At 41.3% G+C, this 15,546-nt stretch overlaps 1 protein-coding gene and 1 long non-coding RNA gene across 2 annotated transcripts; one reads left to right on the top strand and one right to left on the bottom strand.

Moving 5' to 3' along the window:
• The first annotated feature begins 2,563 nt into the window (after positions 1–2,563).
• Positions 2,564–6,231, top strand: LOC309351615. The gene is made up of 2 exons (XR_014160928.1): positions 2,564–3,009; positions 4,920–6,231. It is a non-coding gene; the product is annotated as an uncharacterized lncRNA (long non-coding RNA).
• NDUFA12 (NADH:ubiquinone oxidoreductase subunit A12) lies at positions 6,203–14,396 on the bottom strand. Its single transcript, XM_081879401.1, has 4 exons — positions 14,235–14,396; positions 12,200–12,282; positions 11,097–11,184; positions 6,203–6,476 (listed from the first exon to the last, which is right to left on the bottom strand). Exons 1-4 carry the CDS (start codon positions 14,321–14,323, stop codon positions 6,296–6,298), a joined length of 441 nt encoding a protein of 146 aa, XP_081735527.1. The 5' UTR covers positions 14,324–14,396; the 3' UTR covers positions 6,203–6,295.
• Positions 14,397–15,546: the final 1,150 nt, after the last annotated feature.

Genomic DNA, 15,546 nt, shown 5'->3' with positions numbered 1-15,546 from the left:
GAATAATAGGTCTGGAATTGCCCAAGAAAGATGTTAGATTGTTTTCGTATGCCACAACTGCTGCTAGGATTTTGTTAGCCAAGAATTGGGAAACACAAGAAGTGCCAACAGTGGAGGAATGGCAGATGAAGATGATGGACTTTTGGGAGCTAGCCAGCCTGACCGGAAAAGTCCACGACCAGGAGGAGGAGGAGTACCAGGAAGAATGGATGAAATTTAAAGAACATTTAGCTAAATATGCTAAGATAATTTAAATAGAAATACTTGCAAATATCAAATTGGCTTAGGATTTAAATATGTGATTTTATATAATAATATGTTTAAAGTTTATATGAAAAGCAAGAAAGAAGTTAATTGACTAAGTAAATTTTATGAGAAATTAGTTTTGGAAAACTGTTACAATGATATACATTGAAACTCAGCCAGGGGGATTTGAGGAAGTCACCTAACAATGTTAATAATAGTGGAATAATTACAGTTAGGATTTATGTGTGTTTGTTTATAAATATGGAAAATCAATAAAAAAAATTGAAGAAGAAAAAAGAATAGCAGCCATTGTGCCCCTTTGTTTTTAGAACACAATCTAGCTATGAGCATGTGATTAACTAATGCAGAACTGATATTAAGGCATGTACAACCGCTTCCCCACATATACCTTTCAGTCTACCTTCCCCCTTCTATCAGATGCTCTCTGTCATTTACTGCTAGCACCGTACATGAGGTCAGGAGGACAGCTGGCTGACAGAGTAGTGAATCTCAGTGACAACAAAATGCCACTGATACAGCCTTACTATTTTGTTTTGCAAAATGGAGAACTTGCCTCCTTCTAGGCTTCACTGCATAGGAGGACACCCAAATGAGTGGTATTAAAACTATATTTAATCTGAGCTGATGTACTCATGTTCAGATAAATCATGTGGTTAGGTTTTGCTGTCTCTGCCTTTCAGTTTACTCAACTTTGCACTGAGCTCGTACCGCTTGGATTATCCTTTTTATTTTCTAGAACATGTTTTCAACCTTTTCAGACCTGGGACCCACTTTTAGCCCCAAAATGCATTTGGGGCGACACCTCATTCATTTTTTTATGTATTTGCAGAATGGTAATGCTACTGTTGATATACTTTAAGTCAGCTTTCAACTCAGTAATGGGTCCCAACCAACCATTTGTAGACCAATGTTCTAGGAACCAAACTATCCCCAAATCCATTCATTGCCTTTGTCTGGAAACTCAATTGAACAAACAGTGATCTACAGAATATGACAGCTGAATATGACAGCATATGACAGCTAAAATTCCATGTGGTAGAGCCTTCATTTGTCTGAAGGTAATCATCCTTAAAATTCAACGAGTCAAGAAGAAATTAAGCATCATTAACTCAAAATAGATGGTGCTTTCCTTGTGCCCTACTTAGCTGCAGCTAGCTAGATGATGATTCAGTATTCCTTTAACCAAGGTCTAATTCATTCGCTCTATATATTTATGACATGATTGCTCACCAGGCTGAGCATACTATAGTGAACACCTTTGCATTTTGAGAGTCAGTAGGAGCCACTGGTGCTGTGATGACTATGAATTTGAAAGAACAAAACACAGCTCACAGTGCAATCCTAACTATAGCTACTCGGGATTCAGGTAGGTAGCCATGTTGGTCTGACACAGTCGAATTAAAAAATAGTCCAGTAGCACCTTAGAGATCAACTAAGTTAGTTCTGGGTATAAGATTTTGTGGGCATGAATACTTCTTCAGATGCCATATCTGAAGAAGTGTGCATGCACACGAAAGCTTATACCCAGAACAAACTTAGTTGGTCTCTAAGGTGCTACTGGACTATTTTTTAATTATAGCTACTCAAGAGTCCTACTGAATTCAATAGGGCTTACTCCCAGGGAAGTGGACCAAGGACTTAAGCTTTGGGCTGACCTGGGAGTAAGTCCCATTGAATTCAATCAGACTTACTTCTAGACATGGTTAGGATTGCGCTGTCAGTCAGGAACTCAATGGATGAATCCTCCAAAAGGCCAGTATCATGGCAATTAATTCTGCTTCTGACAAGTGGATTGATTGGCTTCTGCCTGTCAGTTTGTCACAAAGTCCCAGCTGTCTGAAGCTGCTTAATGTTGGCTCTTTTAAGAATATATCTTAAAGCCAATATATCTTAGAGCCAATATATCTTTTCCCTGTCCTGTATCACAGTGAGAAAAAGCTGCATTTGGAGGTGGTGGTGGGAAACTAAATAAACTGATTTAGCCTGCAGCTGCTAAACCAGCATCATTGCAATCCTTTTGTTCTCCAATCATCTTCTATATAACCTTTAGAAGACATCTGAAGTCAGCCCTGTATAGGGAAGCTTTTTAATGTGTAATGCCTTATTATGTTTTCATATGGGTTGCAAACCACCCAGAGTGGCTGGGGCAATCCAGTCGGCTGGGCGGGGTACGAATAACAATAACAACAATAATAATATCATCATCATCATTATTCTGCTCACTCCCATCTACAAAAAGAATTACTGGATATGCAAGTCAGGTAACTTGTGTGTGACAGATTGAAAAAGTAAAAAATAATAAAATTTGCAATAAAAAGCAGGCTCAAGCAGAACCAAATAAGACTGCCTGTGGAAGGAGCCACAGACACTTGTATTGCTTTTGCTTGCTAAAGCTAAGCAGATCTGCGTGCAGTTAGTACTTAGATAGGTAGCTGGCCAGGAACTCTTTTTCACTTTGAGTCTCATTATGGAACAAAAAACTGGATATAATAAATTACATGCATGTCTCTTTGACAAAGCAAATATTTTCAGAAGGTTAAAGTGTGACTACAAGGAACAAATGAGGTTTACTTGTGTTAGCAAGATTCTGCCATATTTTAGGACCCATGTGAAAAGCAAGCAGTGGCCCCAGAATTAAAGTTTGTAATTTATTACAGGAATCAATAAAAAATGACTTCAATATGCTTTGAACGACAGACTATGGATTAACATTCATGACTAGAAGATTGAAAAACTGAATAGGTATAAACTAGGAGCTATTTGGATGGACCCAGGACTAAGTCTCTATTTAATAATGGTCACTTACCTCAAAGTTGATGATACAGGAATCTCCTTACAGAATTCTATGGGCACGTTTCTCCCATTTTCTGTAGAACTGTTTTCTGAAACCATAATCAGCAACTGAGAATTGTTTTTCAGTACAAGAAGTGACTTATGAGCACTTAACTCCATTGCATGCACATACCTCCTGAATGTCAGAATGGGTGTGACAGGGAAGGAGGTGCAGAAGGCCAAGGTATGAAGACTTTGGAAGCGAATGTCATACTGCTGGTACTTTGGGCTCCCGTTCAAGAGAGAAGTATATAGATGTTGAAAGTGAGGTATGAGCTAAAAGCAGAAATAGGACTCTGCCTTCAAGTGAGCAAGGACTTCATCCTGGAAAAGGTTTTCGCTGCATCTACCTTTTATGAGAGCATTACTCAATAAAGTAATAAGACATTAAAGGGCAGTTAACACACACATACCCTGTTTCTGTTCCACTCTATTGCCTAAGTATTCTGCTGTTCTGAGCAAACAGATGCAGAATCATTCATACCTGGTTTATGGTGCTTAATTATACAGTGTGATTAAATGCAAATTGTGCGCAATAAATAAAGGAATATTTGGACAGAGAAAAATAAACCGTTGTTCAGTACCGCAATGTCAGTACAGATGCACAGAAAAATGGTAAAAGCTTAAACTGTAGAACAGCCGGTAAAAAGGATGGATTACTGGAACTCTTAAGCCTAGTGTGAAAAAACACTTGGGCTCCAAAGAATGTAAGTTATAGGGCAACACAAAAAAATAATAGAATGTATTTAAGTGAACATTTGGGCATGCATGCACTTCCATCCAATTAATTGTCCAACTAGAAAACTGGTTGTATGCAGAAGGCAAGTCAAAGTATGGAGAAAAAGTTGCAAACGGATCAGGACCATTTCAGTCATTACAGATCACTGTGGATTGGACACATGAGAATTAGATGTGAAAACAGTTTTGAGTTCCCATTAGATGACTCATCAGGCTTAGTGGGGAAAGATACACGGCTTTTAAATGACTTTAAATGTTGTCTCCCCCACCCCTGACTTCATGCCTTTTTACTGTTCCCTACATGCCTCCCACCTCTCTTTCATCTGTTGCTATTCCTGACACTATTTGCAGGAAAAGATATCATTTCTTAGATGTGTGGAAAGAAATAGCATACTTAGTATTTTAAATATTAATTATGCCATCCAGAGACCTTCTTTTGGTAGCTTCTGTTGGGAGGGAAACATGAGCGCTGCTTAACTTTTATAAGGTTTTGAGCCTGTAAGGCAACTTTACATCATCATCTCATTAGAAATGTACCATAGCAGCGAGGTGTGAAAAATGGAAAGCAGGAAAACCCACTTATGAATTCAGTCGAGGGCCTCAGGCAAGTCAGTTCTCTCCGCTAAAGTATCAGGATAGTAATGTCCTGGTTGACATGGAAGTGCCAAGGATTACTGAGATAATGTATAATAATATCCCAAGAGTGCTAGAAAATCATTATTGGTTGGATACAGATCTGTAATGAGCAGAGTTCTGCTGAGAGTGGAGAAAGGGAGGTCTTTTTCACCTGTTTCTCCCTCCCTTGCAAAGCTTCTGTAAAAGGTTTTGGTCCTATCATGGGCAAAATCCTCCCCTTCTTCCTGCAGGGATCCTCTGCTAGATTCCAAATCCTTCTATTCACAGATGGAGCACATTTGGATCCAGCCCTATATAAAAAAGGAATATATTTTTTCATTTACTTTTTATGCTGGTTCAGTTACAAAGATGCCCAGGCATTTTTTCTTCAGTTTGGAGGAAAGCTGCATATCTGCTCTCACTTTATGAGATATTCTCTCTTATGTGGTATTCTCTCTTCCCTGCAGTGGAGAAATGTGATTATAGCCAAGAACTGCCTGTGCACTGGAACCACAAGATACGTTTCATCAGTTGCTGATGCCCAAATAAGCTTGCCTTTGAAATCCCAAGGTATTGCAGCTGTTTGGCAAGGCCAGTATAGCTACCACCATTCCATATTTTCTTGTATTTTGAAATGTGTTCCTTGCCTCCTAGCACCACTTTCAGTCTATTCTTTCACCTGGATGACATGAGTTTTTGTTGAAATGTTCCTATCATTTAGCAGTAGAATCCTTGGGTTTTCCAATGAAACCTTCATACTAGCTATGTGAGATCATCAGCACCTTAAATTACAGTAGGAGCAGTTCAAAATACTCCAGAGAGTAATTTGTAGCAGGAAAGATTTAAATAGACCTGAACTAAGTGCAGGGATAATTGTTAGCATGCACACACATCAAGTGAGAAGCTGTGGAGCATGGCACTGAAAACTGAACACGATGTATGTAGGACTGAGTATACTTTTTTTTGAGTGCAAAAGTTTATTACCGAATTTTAAAGGGAGCTCATGTAAGGTAAGATTCAAGGCACATCTGATTTTTAGCTTAGTTTATTAGCCACTATGGTACACCCTGGCAAAGGCCAACCATTACACTGGTCAATTTTGATGCAAAAACTACCCCCGGTAAGTGGGCTATGACAGTAGCACATGCCTAAAACTTACCAGCTTCACTGACACATGCATAAGAAAAGCTGATTGCTCATAAATTTGGCAGTTTCTTCTTTTTTGACTCTCAAAGGACATGAATAATTTGCAGTTCTCAATACTCTGCACTGCATTTTTATCACAGTATGAAACATTCATATGTTCCTAAGATCATCCTATCAATGATATATGGTAAGAAGCCATAGTAACAGCTTTTTTTCACTCTCTTTATTCAGAAATAAAACTTGTATGTTCCAAATAATGAGAGGATAATCATGGATCATTACTATCCATACTAAAATAAGTTAGATAAAATGATGTGGCGGGGGACTGTGGATGGTTTAATAAACTTCTGCAGAACATAATCTGAGTGCTAGCTGTGTTAATAGGTAGAAGGTCATCAAATTATTGTGTAAGTTGTTGCATCTGTTAAGTGGACTTTTATCAACAAAAGCTTATGCCATAGTACATTTTCTGGTCTTAAAGATGCAGACTCTTGCTTCTACAAAAAGATATTTTATACACAACTGCTGTCTGACAGATTATTGCATATTCTGCCATCTGCTACTCACTAGTTCTCTTCTCATCAATATTTCTGATTTCATAAGGTTTCTGATCAAAGACTTTTATTTTAAAAACTGAAGAAAGCTACAGTTCACATTGTAGGTATAATGCTTCGCAGATCACCATATTCCTTTCTTTTCACTTGCTAGGTGTAGAAGGTGGGACCCACTCCTGTATCTTCTTACGGGTGGTAGAAAATGGTACATACTGTCTAGGAGTACCACTTAAATTCATTTTATGATTCTCCCAAATGAATTTACGAGGCCCTGGAGGGTGTGTAGTTGGAGGGTCTTCTGTCATACAGTGAAGCCAACGATGCCTTATAGGGGGGGAAAACAACACACACACAAACATACACACAAACAACTGATAAATATGTTGTCCTCATAGCCCCTGAAGCATATATGCACAGTTTCAAAAGCAAGCCATGTTTGATGGACAAAAGTTACACTGCATGAACCATTTTGAACAGCTACATTTCAAGAAATTTGATCATGCAGATTCTGTTAGATTTATTGTTTGCAGAAGCATGTTTCCTAACTGTTTTTAAGATGTTTATTTTTAATTGTGTTATTTTATCACTGATGTGTTTGCTGCCCTTGACTCCTTTGGGAAGAAGAGTGGGACATAAATCTAATAAATAAATATGCCAGAAAATGATATATTTAGTATCAGAAAATTAGTATTCTACTACAGACAAGTAGGTGTCACAAAAAAGAGTGTTGCCCCAACGGAACAAAGGAGGTGCAATCCATTTGTGTCATGGGCACACAAAAGGGTGATCCAGGAGGTGCTCCTATAACTATGTGGGTGGTCCTTCTTGTTGGACTCTACAAGCAATACCAAAAAGATAGCTGCTATCATCAACTACAATTGGGTAATCACTGCTGCTGCTGCTGCTGCTGCTGGTGGTGGTATCTGAAGCCAAGCTCTCATTACCTCCCTGTCCAAAATGTATGGGTACTATCAAAAGCTGGCAGCATTATGCATCCTACTGAATGCAATGGAGTTACAATAGGACTCTCTGTGAGTACTTCCTTACACAGCATTACTTGCAATAATGCTCTTTTGGAGGCAATCAGTTTCCTAGATTCATTTCAACTGTGGTTTAGATCTGGTTTTGTAAAGAAACTGCTTTGATGACCATGTATGATGCCCTTTGTTGGTGGGGGGGGGGAGAGACACAGGGTAATGTGTCCCTGTTAATTCTCCTTGACCTTTCAGTGGCTTTTGATACCATTTAACATGGTAGCCTTCTGGAATGGCTGTCCGAGTTGTGGGTGGGTGGCACTGCTTTCTGGTAGTTCTGGTCCTACCTGAATGGTCATTTTAAAAGGGTGATGCTGGGGGAGTTTTGTATGACCCCATGGAGCCTTCACTGCAGGGTTCCTCAGGGTTCAGTGTTATCCCCCATACTGTTTAACATCTACATGAAACCACTGAGTGAAATATCTGAAGTTTTGGAGTACAGTGTAAGCAATATGCTGATAGCACCCAGCTCTACTTCCCCTTTACATCTGCAGGTGTGGCAGTGGATATGCTGGACTGATGTCTTGCCTCAGTAATGGATAAAATGAGAGCCAATAAAATGAAGCTCAATACAGAGATGACTGATGCACTGTATGTGGGTGGTTCCCTAGACCAGATGGATAGTGGCTGGCCTGCTCTTGATGTGATTACACTACCACTGAAGGAACAGGTATGCAGCTTGGGGGCTACTTCTGCTGTTGCTTGAGGCTCAGGTGGCCTCAGTGGCACAGAGTACCTTCCATCAGGTTTGGCTGGTAGCCCAGCTGTGCCCCTATCTGGACAGCCTAACTTCTGTTGTCTATGCTCTGGTAACCTCCAGGTTAGATTACTACCTTGCCTTATACGCGGGGCTGCATCTGAAGGCAGTTCAGTGAGAAACAGCAGTGAGAAACTGCAGAATTCAGCAGCCAGGTTGCTCACCAGGGCAAACGGCTCAGGACCGCAATACCTCAAGGAATGCCTCTACCCACACGAACCATCCCAGATCCTGTGATCATCATCTGAGACGCTTCTTCATGTGCCTTCCCACACAAGGGATCCAGAGGGCAGCATCACAAGAATGGGCCTTTTCTGTGGTAGCTCCCTGCTTGTGGAATGTTCTCCCCAGGGAGGCTTTTTGCTGCCTTCATTAGATATCTTTAGACACCAAGCAAAACATTCCTCTTCTCCACAGCCTTTGGGCTGATTAAACAATCATTAAAATGTGCTGGGGAATTGTTTTATTGCTTTGTTTCTATTATGTATGTATGTTGTGGTTTTATACTGTAACCCATCTCATGTACTTCAGGTGAAGTTCACCTGTAGTAATAATAATAATAATAATAATAATAATTGTCAGGGCTCCCTCTAGGTCCCAGCTCACAGAGGACCAACGCCAGGCTGATATTATGTACAAAAGTCTTTATTGAAGTATAATTTCCATTTTAAAGCCAGAGCGTGCAACCCTACGTCTAGACTCTAGACAGGCGAAGTCCCCTCTGAGTCACTGCCCCTTCCGCACCAGTTTACGATCCTAGCCCGGCTCCACCTCCTGCGCTGTTCCTTCCTCCTCTGGGTCCTTCTGCCCCCTGGGGTTTCCTCCCTCCTGGACTCTTCTGACGCTGACCCCCCTGATTCTTGCCCTTCCTTCCGGCGGGCTTTGGGACCTGGCTCCCTATCCGGGCTACCTGCTGTGCCGCTCGCCTGTACATTTGAACTTGGCGCGCGCGCCCAGCCGGTGACTTTCCTCTTGACCGTTTCCCCGCTCTCCGATGGAGGCGTGGCCAATCCTGACTCATCTCCTCCCTCTGGTGGTGGGAAGACTGGTCCTGATGCCTGGGACTCCTCCCCCCCACTACGCTCTGGTGGGGACGCTGGTCCTGATTTCCAACTGCTGCTCAGGGAGTCCCCGCTGGCCCCTTCCTTCTGGGGTTTCCCCCTTGGCACCCCCCTTGCCCTGGCCATCGGCGCTCCTCTCTGTGAATCTTCCGATTCGCTGGAGAGACTCGTGGACTCTCTCTGACCACTGTCACTGCCTACACCCCCCTCGTATTCCTCCTCCTCACTCTCCATTTGCTCCTTCTCCTGTGTCTCTGCTCCTGAACCCCTGACAATAATAATAATAATAATAATAATAATTTCACGTAAATCCTATATGAAGAAATAAACCATTAAAAATGATCCAACAGGTTTCAAGAGCTATAAAAGGCTGCATATAATCTCTCATGCACATTTTACATTATTATTATTTGGCTACCTGCAACTCAGGAGTACACTATCACTATGCACACAACCTCCTTACCATTCACTGACACCTCTAGAAGTAAGCATCATATTTCCCCATACATCCTCATAGCGTACACAGAGTGAAATAATTGTAAGACTGGACCCATCTGTTCGATGAATGACTTTTTCCCATAGTAAGTGACCCAACAGTAACAAGTATAGCAAGATTAGTGCATACTGTGAGAATGTTGTTGGCACTGGGCAACTAATTCAAGTAGTCACTAAAATAATATTTAGATCAATTGTTTTGAGTGCTGCAAATATCTGATGAGTTAAAAAATGCAACTTCCTGAAAACACATTTTCAGTAAGCTTACAATTGTGTTAATTGGGGTGGAAATGACAGAGGAACTCAGCTGTCACTAAAACCAGGACAGTTACAGTATGCTTGTTTCTCACTGTTCAACCATCTTGACAAGGTTACTTGTGACCATACTAGATCTCTACATGTGGACTGACCCCTCTTCCCCACCGTCAATGCAAATAAAAGATAATTCATTTGGAATGTGAACATCCAACTTCACAACTATACACAGAATATACCGTATTGGCTCGAATATAAGCTGCACCTTTAAAATTCAAGGGGAAGAAAGAAAAAAAGACAATACCTGACTATAAGCCGCTCCCTTAAAATTGGGTTACGAGCTGAAAATCGCTGCGGTTGGTAGAATTGTAACTCCAAGCCAATTTAAGCCTTTGAACTTGCAAGCCCGCAAAAGTTATTGTACAATTGCTAAAATCGCAAGTTGGTATTCAATTGCTACAATTCCGCAGGCACTCACACCCGTAAATAGCAAATCAACAGTCTCAAGCTCGCAAATCAGCAATAAAACATTTTTGGTTCTGTTTTACTGTATGTCTGTTTCAGCAGCAATATCATAAAAGCCAGTTTTTCTAAGGTCGCGAATTTAAGGCGCACTTTAACTTTTCACGGTCAGAATTTGGAAAAAAAGTGTGGCTTATATTCGGGCCAATATGGTACTTTCAGTAAGATTGTTTTTTCTAAAAACCAAATGTCTTTTAAATGTCACTTCACAACTCTACTTATTCCAGCAAGACTGTTCCAGAGAAAGTGGTATGGAGACTGATACTAACAGGCACAATTCAAAAACTGCCATGACCAGCAGTCTATGCCTAGTAGGGCTTTGGTCGTACAATTCTTGAGCATCACCATAGTGAAACATAATGTGTATCATCAAATTAGGTAGTACTGCAAGAGGGGTGACCTAGAGACTAGCGATGACCAACCTGTGGTCTGCCAGATGGTGCTGAACTACAACCACCATCTTCCCTGGCTACAGACAGGCTGGCTAAGGCTGATGGGAGTTTAGACTCCAAAAGCAACTACACATCAGCCACCCCTCATCTAAGCACATCTTCAGTTTTCAGACAGAAAGTATGCATTTACCATAATGTCCCTTTCAAACAGAAGAGTGGTGCCTGATCTATGCTCTATCCTGGAACTGGTGAAGTACTTTTGCTGGCAGAAGATTAGGGGATGATGTGCCATTAAGAGGATTAAATTTTCATTTCCTTGCTTTTGCGTGTCAGCCTCAGATAAGTTGGTTCGTTTTGAGGTTAACTGTTTCACAAGGTTAATACAACATATAATCACAGAAATGCATGCAGTAAACTAGCTGGTTTACCATTCAGGGGGCACCATGCTTCCATCCATTTCCCAGAATGTGTTCTTGCCATTCATTTCATTAGTATATATAACCCACCTATGGCGACCTTAAATAGGAAGATAAGTAAACATTTACAAATTATATTCAACTAAACCAAGAAGTGAAGCATAGATTTATGAAATTTTATTAGTTATAAAAAGGCTGTACTGACCCACCACCACCCCACAGACAATTCAAATTTTGTGAAGTTAAAATTCTGTGCTCACATTTAATTACTGTGCCTGCAAGATTCTCACATTTAACAAATACACTTTTGGGAAAGGACTGGTTTGGCAGAAGGCATGGAAGGAGTAAACCGAGGGAGTAAGGCTTTGTTGATAAGAATCCACATTGGGACCACCTCACATATATGTTTTTTCCCTACACAATGTAGGATGATGAAGTGTCTATGTGGTCACTTGTGAAGAGCTTAGTTTACTAAAAACATGTAGACCGGAAAGGTGAAGAGTATATGGTCTGAAGGAAACCAAAATTATCTAATACATTTGCATCTAACAAGTTACTGTGTTATTTCCCACATCAAAATTATTTTTGTGAAGGGAAAAGGTCACACATGAAGGGACCTCAGAGAGACAAGCAGCATATGTGGGACAGTGCCCATTAATTTCCATTAATGTAATGTTTAATTAAAACCCGCAAAATAACCCAATTACTAAACCCTCAAAGTAACCCAATGACACTGCAGCCTCTCTTCCTTGCAATTCGGATTAATTTTAGCAATCCAAGTGTTGAGACTGGAAAAGGGGTCTTAATATTCAAAGTAATGAGTCTGCAAATATAGTGATATCAAAAAGATGACCCTCACTACTACGCCCTGAACACCATCTGCTTTCTCTGTTTCTTCACATCTGTGGACCAGTACAAAAAGATGCTATATTTATAAGCATAAATCCAAGTTCCTGTTGTGACAACACCTCACTAGGACGTCTTACTGTTATATCCTCCTACTTGACACCAACAATTACTTAGAGCTGACTAAATTGTAATCACACTGAAGAAGTATAAATTAGCCTAGCTTTTTCAGAAGATTAAATTCAAATTACTGAAGTATATCCACTTACCAAAAAAATATCTTTTGTCTTCATAGTATTTGTTTCCATATTTATCAACACCTACTAGTGCACCGGTCTTCAGTTCATTGACCCTGCAGGTTTCCAAAAACAGAAGTAGTAAAATTACCCAATACTGAACAAATTTAAATATGAGGAGCTGTTGTTGCTCCATGGTGGAGCACTTTGAATGCAGAAGATCACACATTCAGTCCTTGCCATTGCCAGGTAGGGTTGGGACGTACCATTGAACTAGATGGCCCTATAGTCTCACTTTGTGGAAGGCAACTTTAGAAATTCTATTCAGCTGTCAGTGATCCTAAAAGTCAAGAGACCAGAAGCAATCTCAGCTTCAACTCTAATTACTAAAACTGAAAAGACAGTCATTTTGCACTTAATGAGCATGAATTATTGCATAACGTGCTTCATGAACAATCGTATATGGCCAGTGTTAGAAATTCCCCAGGAGTACAGAATAAGTAAAATGGGATGGGGACATGAGGATGCATGCAAACCCAAACCCAATGTCCCTGGGCTGGTCTTCAGATCAGTGTAAATGAATGAAGAGGGTTTTTAAGTGTGTGTACTTGGATGCCCTTAGAAATGCTCCCCACAACTGGAAACCCTGATAATCTAAGGTTCCCACTCACTGGAAGAGTTTCTATGTGTAATCAACCAAAGTTGATCAAAACCCCTTTTCAAGCTTTATTGCTAACTTTGCAGAGCTCTGAATGTAAGACTTGTGTGCATGCTTCCCTGCCCGCCCCAATTACTAATCACTTTTTCAGGCAAATGCCTGAAAATGGTTTAGGACTATGTTATAATTTCCAGAAAGGCAGCAGTGTTCATCTGTTGCAGCAAAAACATCGAAGAATTTTTTGGAACCTTGAAAACCAACAAATTTATTATGGTATAAGCATTCATGAACTACAGTATGGGCTTAGCCAGGATTTTTGTTAGGGGGGCAGGCCTTTTGTTGGGGGGGCAGAACCTCTGTTAGCTATGTATTCTTATTTATTTTTATTGATTTAGGGGGGCATCTCTCCCTCCCTGCCCCACCTTGGCTACACCCATGGACTACAGTCCGCTTCATAAAATGCACCTGACTGACTGTAATCTGAGAAAGCGAATGCCATAAGACTCTTGTAGGAATATATACAAAATTAAGAAAACTAATTATAAAAAGTTATGTATGGAATCATGCAAGCTTTTTCTGACTATGTATGTATAAATAACTTGTATAATTGAACTTTTCCTTGACTGTTTTACTCTTGTTGTCTCCACAAGCACGATAGACTAAGAATTATAACCAGCCACTTTCTTTATTCCTTTAGTGCATTGTTATGCATGCAGTTTTTAAAAAAATTGTCTGGAATTTAAACTTTATTTTAAAAATAAAGCCTATGATAGAGAGAGCCAAGATGTTCTGCCTCACAGGGTTGTAGTGGTAGGGAAGGGGGAAATGGAGCAAGATAAACAAATATCCCCAACTTTTCGGCTTAAAAACTGCCCAGCAAGACGTCTACAGAATTTCCTTCCACGGAAACAAGTTCACTAACTGGATGCAGGGCATTTTCCCCACCAAGGGCCACTTCATTGGTTTAGTCAATAAGAAAAAAACAGCTCTGCCGAGTTTAGCAGGACTTACTGTTAGGAATACTAAAGACAACCGTATGACGTACTGGACTCAAGTGTCAAAACAGCCCAGAAAATGAAAAGTCCGCTTTGCTATCTAGCCAATAACAAGCTTTCCGATGCGGACAGCCCTCCTTTCCCTTTCCCGAAATGACCCCGCTTCAGAAAAGGTCCCCCAACTGGTCCACCTTGATCCCCTCGACGGAGTCTGGGCTGCCTGCTCGTCTCTGGGGATCCGGGAAGGTCTAGAGAAGCGGAGGAGAGCCATTTCCACGCCAACCAGAGACAGCGACCTCCTCCTCCTCCTCCTCCTGCCCATTGCCAAGGTGACCCTCGAGCGCAAGCAGCCGCTCCTCTCCCAGCCTGCCTCACAAGCCGACGCGCACGGCGGAGGGGCCGAGCCATTCTTTACCTCAGCAGCTGAAACACGGCCCCGCGAATGCCGCCGTGACCCCCGAGCTGCTGCAGCGCCCTCCTCATCACCTGCACGTACTCCGCCATCTTCCCCGAGGCCCAGAGCGGCCCGGCGCCTCCTTCCCTCCGCCGCAGGACGGCGTCTGCGCAGCCGCGGCAGGAGGCTCCTCCTCCGACTCCAGTTGCGGGGAAGCAGATGAAACTAGCGGAGGAGGAGGCGGGAGAGCCTGGAGCCCCGCAGGTGGGAAGGAGGCGGCCGTTTCTTGCTCTCGGGGAATTCATCGCCGATTTGTTGCGCTTACTGAGAAGTGCATCCTACTGGGCTCAATGGGAATGGCTCCCAGGCATTTACGTACAGTATAAGCTAAACAAACTATATAGCTTAGGGCCCCACTCTCTTGGGGGCCTCCCCAAAATTATGAGTCTTTGTAAATTGAATTTTTCAAGGAATTTGTTATTGCCAGATGCCAATGTGTTTGCATTATTAAGTTTGTTATGAATAAAAAATCATTTTAAGTTAGAGCTTAATAATTATTTCACTGTTAATATACCTCCTCTTAATTGTATTTCAGTTCAACAATAACTTTGATGAAATACATATTTTGTTATGTGCAAATAGCTTTAGATACCTATTAGGTCCATAAATTACCATATAGCATATATTCAACACAAAAAACAGCAACAATTTATTGTTGACAAAGGACAGCTGGCCATATAAAGAGCACCCATTACCTTCAATAGCTTAGGGCCTCATCAAAGCTAAATCCTCTGCTCCCAGGTAAATGTGTGTGTGTGTATGAATGCTTTTTGTCTGGGGGGACGCAGGGGGACACATACCGCTAAGCATTTTGTGAATCAAAGTTTGGCCTCATTGTGGGGCAGTATTTCAATATGAGTAGGAAAATGAGCGCACAACCCTAGAGTCTGTCAAGACTGGCCCGTACGGGCAGGGGTACCTTTACCTTTACCTTTTTAGGAAAATGAGAGTACCCCTAAACATTCTTTTAAAGAAAAAAAGCACCGTGTATATCTATAAATATATTTACACACAGACACACAAATAACTCAGGGGGGCTCCCTTCTAAGTAAACATGCATTCGTGTGGGTTGCAGACTGTGTATTCAAAACCACAAAATCCCTGCACACAATAAAGTAGAAGCACTGCCACGCGACCCAACCCCTACTCGCCATGCCCCCCTCCACCTCTTCACCTCTTTCCCACCTTTCTACCTAATGTAACACTAATGTCTCTACAAATGAAACTGATCTGTAGAAAATGTAACTTGAAAAAAGAGACATTGGACATACTT

Source organism: Podarcis erhardii, assembly GCF_964252035.2.
Source record: "Podarcis erhardii genome assembly, chromosome: 10".
NCBI lineage: Eukaryota > Metazoa > Chordata > Lepidosauria > Squamata > Lacertidae > Podarcis > Podarcis erhardii.
The sequence above is the reverse complement of the archived record's forward strand: the minus strand, read 5'-3'. Positions and strand labels throughout refer to the sequence as shown.